The sequence below is a fragment of the Oryzias melastigma genome, linkage group LG6 (assembly GCF_002922805.2).
Source record: "Oryzias melastigma strain HK-1 linkage group LG6, ASM292280v2, whole genome shotgun sequence".
NCBI classification, from domain to species: domain Eukaryota; kingdom Metazoa; phylum Chordata; class Actinopteri; order Beloniformes; family Adrianichthyidae; genus Oryzias; species Oryzias melastigma.
In genome coordinates, this window is record NC_050517.1 from 19216504 (window position 1) to 19226844 (window position 10341).

The 10341-nt window shown below is 35.3% G+C and overlaps 1 protein-coding gene and 1 non-coding gene across 2 annotated transcripts; both read left to right on the forward strand.

The window, feature by feature from the left end:
• Nucleotides 1–720: 720 nt before the first annotated feature.
• On the forward strand, nucleotides 721–8223 carry malt3 (MALT paracaspase 3). Its single transcript, XM_024282651.2, has 15 exons — nucleotides 721–847; nucleotides 1101–1155; nucleotides 1244–1368; nucleotides 1804–1942; nucleotides 2023–2198; nucleotides 2306–2402; nucleotides 2795–2830; nucleotides 2926–3129; nucleotides 4496–4673; nucleotides 4757–4831; nucleotides 4921–5048; nucleotides 5805–5954; nucleotides 6358–6512; nucleotides 7033–7149; nucleotides 7243–8223. Exons 1-15 carry the CDS (start codon nucleotides 746–748, stop codon nucleotides 7573–7575), a joined length of 2070 nt encoding a protein of 689 aa, XP_024138419.1. The 5' UTR covers nucleotides 721–745; the 3' UTR covers nucleotides 7576–8223.
• A 1096-nt stretch (nucleotides 8224–9319) lies between these two features.
• On the forward strand, nucleotides 9320–9391 carry trnah-gug. The gene has a single exon. It is a non-coding gene; the product is annotated as a tRNA-His (tRNA).
• The last annotated feature ends 950 nt before the right edge of the window (nucleotides 9392–10341 follow it).

Here is a 10341-nt window from a genome sequence, read left to right on the forward strand (position 1 = left end):
ATAAACTTGGCTAAAAATGTGTTGTTTATTCTTTAACACTAATAAACTATAATTAATTAAATCATATCAAAAACACATTTGATTGTATAGGGTTACATGCAAAACAATGATGGATCACTTATCAAATAATCCCAAAAAACTCTTGTTTTGAGGTATGCAGTCATCACATTTATTTTTTCTGTGCAACATTCTGGAATGAGATCAAGCACAACAATATTGTGATTTTCAAAATTTTTATGTTACATATTAGACTTAATGCTATTTAAATTTAAGTTCCTTTTTTGCACCTTTTTCACCCGGGTTTAAGTGTCTTTTGTAAAACAGTGAGCATGCAGCATGCTCACAACAGTTAAACTCCAGACTAAAAATATATTCCTGAAGGTGTAGTTGGTTGTTATTTGACAGAAAGAAAAAAAATGGATTTTTTTGTAATAAATGAGTACCTGACCTCAATTTGAGGTTATGTTGTCTTACTAAAGGGGCAAATTCCTATTTACCGTAACATTGGAAAAAAATGCGCATATATATTTAAACACACGTGATTTCTAAATAGCAAATCAAAATTTAACCGCTTTTTTATTAAATTGTTTCCTTAAACTATATTTTTTGCTCTATAACTATAGTAAAAGAAGCATTTGAACATGTTACGGGTGACATTTAGATGCACACGTTCAAGCTGCCCTCGTATTAGAGTGTTTACGGTAATGTGTGTGTGCCACTGTGTGTTTGCTGTGCTTTTCCGGGAATGGGGGCAGTTTTTCTCTATATAAATGAAGTTTTAAAGAACAGGAAAGCATTAGAGTGGCGAACAAGAACAGATAGGCGCTTAGTAAGTGCGAAGCTGACGGCAAGTATGCACTAAAGCATTCTTTTCATGTATATATGTAGATTATAAATGAGAAACTGTATGTTTTTTGTTAAATCAGGCTGTTGACAACAGCATTTCACTCTTAACGCGTATTTCTCTGGAAATGAGAAGTTACCGTAGAACGTCGATTTTCAAGTGTTTTCAAACATAGAATATAATTTTATGTTCATGTATGGTGTTATTATCATATTTTTAATGAATGAAAGCGGTCTAATTACTCTTTTTTTTACAGCCATTGAAAAATGCACAGATGACGGGATCCGACTATAGTCAAATCATGACCAGAGGTTTGTCTTTTTCTAAATATACATCCCACCAATTTTCTTACTAACCCTAATTCATGACAGCTGAAGTTTTTGTCTTGTTTTGTTAAAGAAATCGTGATTGTGTGCCATCCCGTTTCCGTGTGCGTACCTGCGAACCACAAGGTAACCCTGCGAGTCCGCGCTGAGGGCACAGGAATCCTAAACTACCAATGGTTCTCTGAGGATGAAAATGCAGTAAGTTATGTTTAAAACACTCGTTTTAGCCACATGCGACATTATTTTTTAAAAGTTTTGGTAACATTTTAGATGAGGTGCTGCAAAACACTCAATATAATGTTGATAAAGATAGTTAATACATTTGTTTAGCTTGTACACAGTATATTAATATGGCCTTTGTTGACAATGGTCTCACTTTATGAGGTAATAATTCTTATTAAGTATTTAAATAAACCCTATTTGGCTTATTATACCAATAAATATCTTACTAACACCCTATAAAAACATTAATAATGTTTGTTAATGTGTTAGTAACACTTGTTAAGAAATCTTATTATAAAGTGTTACCAATGTGTTATTTTTCTGCCCTTAATTTTCTGTCTTCAACAAGGTAAACATAAATATTTTTGATTTAAATGCACTTTTTTAAATTATTTTTTGCGATTTTCCAAGGTACCTGGTGGCACTGAATCAAACCTGACAATTACAGCTACAAAAACTCAGCTTTTTGTGTGCAGAGTGAGTGATCACTTCCATAACTATGTGTTCAGTGAATGGGTGAAGGTGAAGGTGCTGGACATTAACAAATCAGGTATGTTGTTTTTGCAGTTCATCCAAACATTCTGTCTTTTGAAACAGAAAGTTTTTTTAAATCCTTTTGTTTCTTTTCAGGCTTACCTGTTGACTGGCAGGGTAATCCCCACATTGCCATAAACCCTAAACCTCAAAGCATTCAGCAAGGCTCAAAACTCACTCTACGCTGTGCTGCCTTTGGCATCCCTGCCCCTCACTACCAGTGGTACAAAAATGGAAGACCGTTGCCTGACAAGACAAGCGACACGCTACAGGTGAGAAAAGATTTCAATTTTTTTTTTTTTGTCAGGCTAATATTATATTTAGGTGGGGATTGACCGTAAAAGGAGTGTCAAAGAGATAACCTGGTTTACTGTTACAGATTGCCCATGCGACCTCTGAACACGCAGGATCGTACCTGTGCTCCGTCTCTAATGTGCTGGAGGAAAGATGGACCGATGCAGTTGATGTTAACATTGGTAATCTTTTATTTTTTTTATTTTTTATTTTTTTTAAAGCAAAGGAAAATCAGGCTCTATTCACTCTCCTTTCATTCCCCTGACTTTGCTCAGAGCTCTAGTTGTTTCCATTGAGCTTGAGGTACTTTCCCATTTTCACTGAATTAAAAGGAAGTTGGTTAACTCCAAGCAGAGCTTGGTCAAAATCTTAGACTTGAAACAGGAAAGTGATGCAAACTGAGAGTAACTTTAACATCTATCTTCTGTTTACGAGTTATGTTCTGATATATCCAGTGGATCAATAAAAAATACAACACAGTGTGAAATAATACTATTGTGTACTTTAAAAATAACTACGGACTAGGGAAGTGTAACAACTTAACTTATTTTTACTTTTGTTTTTTGTACTTTAGTGCAACCGGAGCAACTTCCTCCTGCAGCGCTCACAGGTACTGCTTATCTATTTTGCAGTAAAAGATTAAATTACACTATTTCAAAGTTATGAATTTAATTTTCATACTTTGTCTTTCACTTCTCTTCTTAGCTACTGATAAAGTTGCCCTTCTTATCGGCAATCTAAACTATTCCAACCACCCGGTCTTGATGGCGCCCCTGATGGACGTGCGTGAGCTGGCCAACCTGTTGCAGCAGCTCGACTTCAGGGTGGTTTCCTTGCTGGACCTCACCATGGGGGAGATGCGGTCTGCTATAGACAAATTCCTTCAGCTCCTTGACAGAGGAGTTTATGGTAATACGTTTATTTCAATAACTGTTACAGTTTTGACACTGCTAAAGCTATTTGGGGATTTTTTTTGAAAATATTCAAATTTTTGTCATGGTCTGGTCTGAGCTGTGGTCAACTTCTAAAACTGGGAATCTGGGTGACGTGGTGGGTTGGGTGAATAATTTACCAAAGGATTTAAAGTTTTTGTTTATATTTCTGAAACATTAGTTGACTTGTAAAAATAGGATTTTATTTTATTTGAGAACAATAATATATTTTACTTGTTTGTGATTTCAAATGGAATTTAGAATCAGAAGTTAGTCATAGTGTAGCTGTGTTTAACTGTTTTTTTTTTATTGAATATAGAAAATATAACAAAAACACATAGATATATCACAGTAATTACAGAAATTATGAAATGCACTGATTAAAAAAAAAACAAAGAAAAAAAAATCTGTAAATATAAGAAGACTAAAACTGTGTAATTACTCAATCATAAGATTATATTTTTGCAATGATGCATAAAATAACAATGCATATTCACTCCCAATTTGTCACTTTTTGACGTCTTGAGTATCCCTAACTCAACGTTATTTTTGACGTGCTGGCTCTTTCCATTAAATCAGAGGTCCCCAACCCCCAAGCTGCAAACCGGGACCAGTCTGAGGGCCACTTGGTACCGGGCCACAGACAGGGAAAAAAATGCATATGCTAATCAGGGGTCCCCAACCCTCAGGACACCTATTGGTACAGGGATGTGGACCGGTACCCAAACCCGGTACAGGGTCTTAACCTGGTACCTGTTCCACATTCAGTACCAGTACGTCAAACGACAAGTTAGGGAAACCTAAAACCTCAAAGTGATGAACCATACGTCCATACATGGCGAGTTGGGAGCGAGAAACAATACACACATGGGTCACTTTACATTCATTGAATATAGTGATTATTAACTAAAGTCCAGTACAGTTTGAATTATTGCTTGAAAATGAGAGGGAAGAAGCGAATCTATGTAATCTCACCCCTAGAATGGCAAAAATTACGTCTTTTATAAAAATTAACATTGAGAATTTAAACACTAAAGTCATTAAGCTGTGTTGTAAAATTACCAAAATACCAAAACCTAAAAGATCACTCATATTAAATCAATTTAATACTCTCCGCTAATTGCTCTGTAGTTTTGCTAACCATAAAATACAAATTAAAAAGCGATATTTTGTTTTTTTTTTTTTTTTTACATAATTTTCTTGTAATATTGGATAAATTATATATATTTTTTCTCTTTACCACCAGAAATAACACAATTTATTGCAGTTGTTGACTTTTAAAGTTTCAATTGTGGTGATCAAATGAATCTAATCTAATCTGGACTGTTCTGGATGCTTCACAGGCCTTTTCTACTATGCTGGTCACGGCTATGAACATGCTGGGAGGAACTACCTGGTAGCTGTTGATGCACCACAACCGTACCGACCTGAAAACTGCATCTGTGTGCAGAGAGTCATGCACAAAATGCAGGAAAGGCAGACTGCGCTGAGTGTAATGCTGCTGGATACCTGCAGAAAATGGTAAGTGATGTCATAAGGAACACTGTAGTGCATGATGTTTCACTATATCCTTGTTTTTTTATATATATATTTTCTACTTGTAGGTACAACCAGAATTGCATACCTTCAGCCATTATGCCTCTTGGGCCCAGTGGGAACACAGTATACGGTTATGCCACGTATGTGTCATCAGAGTGAATAGAAACCATTTAAAAATTAAAATCAGACTATCACATTTATAATGTGTTACTATCACTTTTTTCCCCAGATGTGAGGATGCTGAGGCATTTGAGGTTCAAGATGGTGGAAAGAGTACTGGAATCTTCACCAAATACTTGAACAAACACATTTTGCAGTCTGAGAAAGTTACACATGTCTTAGAAAAGGTATCTGAGGGTGAGTATTTTTGTAAAACTGTGATTTTTATTAGATTTTTTGTTAAAAAATATTACATTTTTAAAGTGATAAACTTATTTCCAACTAAAACAGTTAAAGTTGATAGCATTTATTGTAGGCCTCTTTAAAATAACGTCATGTAGTAAATATTGTCTGGTTTTCATCTGCTTTCTATTTGTGAAGGATATTTCATAATGGCAGTTGCACATGTAGGTTAAACGTCACTGACGGGGACAAGCTGTCCTGGATGGTCCCATAATTATGGCATCTCAGTTTTATGTTGTTTATCCGTCACTTGCAAGTACTGCTGTGTCGGTTCAGGGACGAGAGTTTATGAACTCCTTTCTTTTTGAATTTTTTTCTTCTGCAAAGCAAAATTTCGTCAGGCTCTGGTGAAATCCGTTTTTGAGGTACCGTTAGCAATGTGACCTCATTTCTTGGATATTCAGGCTGTTGGCTAGAGAACAACAAGAAACCCGAGAGCTGCTGAGAGCCAGACAGCTGCTGTGCAGTTCGGGCACCCCCTGCCTCAGCTCTCATGGGGTTCTCACAAATTTAAGCTGGCAGGACAAGATGGCCTGTTTCATGCACTTTGTATGGAAGTGCATGAAACATTTTAAAGATAAGCAAATGTTAGTATTTTGCACAAGTTTCAATTTTGAAAGGCATAAGCATAAAATGAATTGTCCTCTGATTTGAATAAAACTTGAACTCAGATTTATTTACTTGAATATTCTCACATTTTTCCCCCTCAAGATCTGGGTAAAGACCCCCTGGTCACGGGAAAACAGGCAGTGGAGATCAAACACACTCTGAAGGAACCTCGGTCTTTGGCAGATCAGGTTCGAACCACCGGTCACACCAGAGAGCTGCACCTACGAGATGTGTGTTGGAAACAAGCGAACGGTAAGGTGCTGGAAATTCCACAAGCTGACATGCTTTTAATCTGGGGGCTGAGACCCCTCCCACTGTTAAACCAGGGACAAACCATGTACCGACGTTGTGGTCAGATATATTATTTTTATTTTTATTCAAGAAAAGAAGAATGAGGCACTTAATCAGGCAGGAAGTGTTTTTTTTTTGACCTGTTAAACTTCCTGAAGTTTACAAAGAATTAGCCTCCCCTAAATCTAACTGTGATTTTGTGGTTTGATTGAAGATCTCCGTCTTCTACAGATGAGTTTAAAGATTTCTGTGGCTTGTGATGTCTTTCATTTCGGTTTGCTATGATTTTAAATACTGTTGTTAAACTAAGTCAAAACTTTTAAGTGTTTATTCAAAGTAAAATAAGTTTTATGTCTTCTTTCAGAACTTCCACGGAGGAAGCAACTGATGTTTCTTTGCGGTGCAGAAGTGGAACTGAGCTTCTCTGCTTTATTCTCAAACGTTCTGGTTGTTTTTGCTTCTGTGAAAACCACAGACAACCGTGCTCAGGACTGCACCGTCACACTAAGTAGCATACCTGTAAGTATGCCCTCATTTAACCAACTTATCTGTTTGAGTATTTGGTCAAACTGACCGTAAAAAGGTGGCACTTACATGATTAGGTACACGGAAGAAGTAAGCTTATGCAACATTTTTTTTTCAACTTGTACATAACTTCCTCTGTCTTTGGGGATTTCATAAAACTATGACTTTCATTCCTAAGATATTCTAAGTAAGGGTTTTATGTAATATAATACACGTTGCACAAAAAGGAATGCCATTTTTTTCCATTTACTCTAACTTATGATGACCACTAACACCCACGTATCATGCTCCAGGAACCTCTGCCCAAATATGGGCTTCCTGTATTTTGCAACCATTGACAAAGCAGGAAAACTTCTGTTCTGCACTTCCCTTGTGTAACAAGTTGTCAAAGAAAATATTTGGGCTTTACTGACCTCTAGTGGTGGACCTGTGTACTAGCTAGAAATAGTAAAAATAAGAAAGTGTTTACTTTAATAGATGTATTTAAGTTTCACTAACGAAATTATCTTTTTAGTCAATTGTAGATATATTTTCCAAGCCTGGTGGATCAGAGGAGATGGAATCACTACTTTTTAATAAATCTTATAACCCAGACTGTTCTCTAAGACTTTGTTCCCTTCAGAAGCTAAAGGTATGAAATCTGTCATTTGTGGCCACTTTTTGTCATTGTGCGATTTTCAATTGCTAACTATAAATGCCTGTTTTTTTTCTCTTCTTCTTTTAGGAGTCATTGGTCATCAAGGTGGATCTGCACTATACTAACAAGGACAGTAAGCTGCGGCACACAGAAACTCAGCAGGTCGAAATAGGAAAGCCTCTGGTTGCATCTTGTGAGCTGTACAGAGGCAATCATGCGGCATCTGACAAAAGACAAAAAGCAACTTCAGTTCGAACTGTGGGGAACATCTCAAACAGCAAAGCGCCAACAAATCAGAGTTTGGCTTGTCGCCCGTTCACTAGAAAAGCAGTGTGTGCTCCAAACCCCGCCATGTCTCGGAGCAACGAACCAGAGGAGAATGATGAAAATGAGCTGCAAAACTTCTACTATCCACCTTAAATCTGTCTGCTTTGTTAATACTGTTTCAAAATATGATGTTTATTATTGTCAATCATGTGTTTTATCTGTAATTGTTTGTAACGAGTCGCTGAGTTACATAGTTTTTTCATGCAATTTGACTGTGGTTCTCAACGAAATACTTTAAACACATTCGTACTGTACACTGATCTTATTTTAAGCTTTATCATACATACTTTTTTAACTAGTGTTTAATTTATAAAACAATTACTTTTTTCGTCAATAATTTATGCACAAAGTTTTTCCTGCTTGTTTCGTTGCATTGATTGTCAGTTTTTGAAAGCATTCCACCTTTGTTTGTGGCAAATCTGTGACTTTTGTAATATAAGTTTTGTTCATATTGAGCTTTCTGAATTATAGCTTAATAAAAGTTTGCTTAAATCATAAAGCTAGCAAATTAGATCATATAGTTTTTCACATAATGATTGTATTTTTGAGAGAAATGCTGAACTGTCTGCAGATACAATATAGAAAGTCTACAAGATTGGGTTTGTGTCTTACTATTACGGAAACAAGAAAAAAGTGAGTTCACATATTTTTAAAACATTTTTGAGTATAATATATATTTTAAATAGAATTGACTAAACCCGAAGTACTGTAAACCTTTTAACATATAAAGATAAAAAACAAGAAGTAATAGTTTCTTTGTTAATTCACTGAGCAAAAATATAAATGCGACACTTTTATTTTTGTTTTGATTATTAAAGAGATGAACTCAAAGATCTGAAACATTTTCCACAAACACACGAAATAAGCCTCAAATATTGCTCACAAATCGGTCTCAATCTGTGATCGTGAGCACTTTTTGCTGAGAAAACCCATCCCACCTCACAGGTGCGCCATCTTAAGATGCTTTTTAGACAGCAAGATTATTGCACAGGTGTGCCTTAGACTAACCACAATAAAAGACCCTTCTGAAACATACTTTTTTATTTTATTGAGGGCGATTCTGAATACTTGGTGTGACGATCATTTGTCTCTTGAAGAGCAACACAGCTTCTTCATTTAGAGTTTATCAGCTTGTTGAGAGGCCCAAGGTGGCGGTGGAGTTATGGTATGGGCTTTGAATTAATCTAATGACAAATGAGAGCAAAAACAAAATTGTTGCGTTTATATTTATGCCCAGTATACATTAACAAGCACATATTTCTGCCACTAAAAAAATATATATATATATATATATATATATATATTTAAATCAAATTAAAGAATGTATGCAAACTATAACTGTTCATTTCCAGGTGATGTTTTGTAATAGTTTGAGGGTTTCTGGAGACAGTTTATTTTATTTTATTTTTTTATCAAGTGTTGCTTCCCTTTCCCAGAATACAAATAAAACAAACACATTTAGAAGCCGATATGTTAATTGTGTCATCAATATTCCTCGATTTCAAATGGGTCGATCATGTAAAAGATAAGTGCAAACAAATCGCTTTCACCGCTTACTTTACAACACCATCTTAAAAGTTGAATTATGTCAAATACACTATGTACTATAATATCTATGGCCGGTGGGGGGCGTTGTTTTTCCCCCACATATTGCACTGTGATGTGTTGGTCTAAGACAAACAAAATGTTTTAAAATAAAGACAGTTAATTTGAAAGAAACTGTTGGTTGTAAATAGTCAGTGTAAGTCAAAGAATAAGATAATAACAGATGAGTTTTTTTTCTTTCTGGATTTATATTTCTAAATTTTGGTCTGTTGACCAATCCCCGGAGTAGCTCGCCGTGATCGTATAGTGGTTAGTACTCTGCGTTGTGGCCGCAGCAACCCCGGTTCGAATCCGGGTCACGGCATGGCGTGAGGAGCCCGAGGAGTTAACCTTTTGGAGGAATTAAAGCAACCAAAATTATTAGAAGCAATACATTTAGTATAAATTCTATAAAAAAGTACAAAGCTTTCTTAGACTGTTTTTTTCTAAAAAGCGTTCATCAATGTAAAACTTTCTTTTATATATTTTTATAAACGACATTAAAAATTAATAATTTCACTGTTTATCACAAGTTTGTGTCTTCTTTCAATCAAAAACACACTTGCAATTTAAACAAAGTTAATTTCTTAAAAAATATGGCATTGATAGTCAAGGCTTTAAATAAAGGCATGTGTCCATAAAAAGGTTCAGAGTTAAGAAGTGTCTTTTGTTAAAATAACATGACATTTCTGTAATGTTGTAACATTTACATTTCTGCAATTTTATAAAAATAAGACTGCACTTTAAATTATTCTTATTTAAAGTGCTTCTTATTCGTGTTTTGTTTTCAGGAGAGAATAAGCATCAACTAAAAACTTAAATAAAAATTAATAGATAAAGAAAATAGCTGTTTTGCTATGAAAAACATAAACATTTTGCATAGAACTGTTTGACTAGTGGAAATCTAATATGGCTGATAGACTTTAGAAAAAGGGGGAGTTTAGATCCCTGATTTCATACAATGATTTTAATAAAGAAATATACGGAAGAGGGTTAGGGCCACGGAGAAAAAAATGGAAAAGGCCATGGAAAATTCTGACTTTAATCTCAGAATTCTGAGAAAAAAAAAAGTCAGAATTCTGAGATCAAAGTCAGAATTCTGAGAAAAAAAAATCAGAATTCTGAGAAAAAAAAATCAGAATTCTGAGATCCAAGTCAGAATTTACAATGGCCTTTTTCCCCCTCCGTGGCCCTAATCTTCTTCCGTAGAAAGGTTCTTAAAAATAATACATTCTGCAATGTAATACCCGTGGCTGGCCTGCCCGTGGCAGTCCA

Bases quoted from the DNA above. Each gene is read 5' to 3' on its own strand.
- malt3 (XM_024282651.2), top strand. From the start codon at position 746: ATGGGGGCAGTTTTTCTCTATATAAATGAAGTTTTAAAGAACAGGAAA. The intron at 3,130-4,495 runs GTAATACGTTTA...GATGCTTCACAG, and splicing joins CCTTGACAGAGGAGTTTATG to GCCTTTTCTACTATGCTGGT. The intron at 6,513-7,032 runs GTAAGTATGCCC...TTATCTTTTTAG, and splicing joins TCACACTAAGTAGCATACCT to TCAATTGTAGATATATTTTC.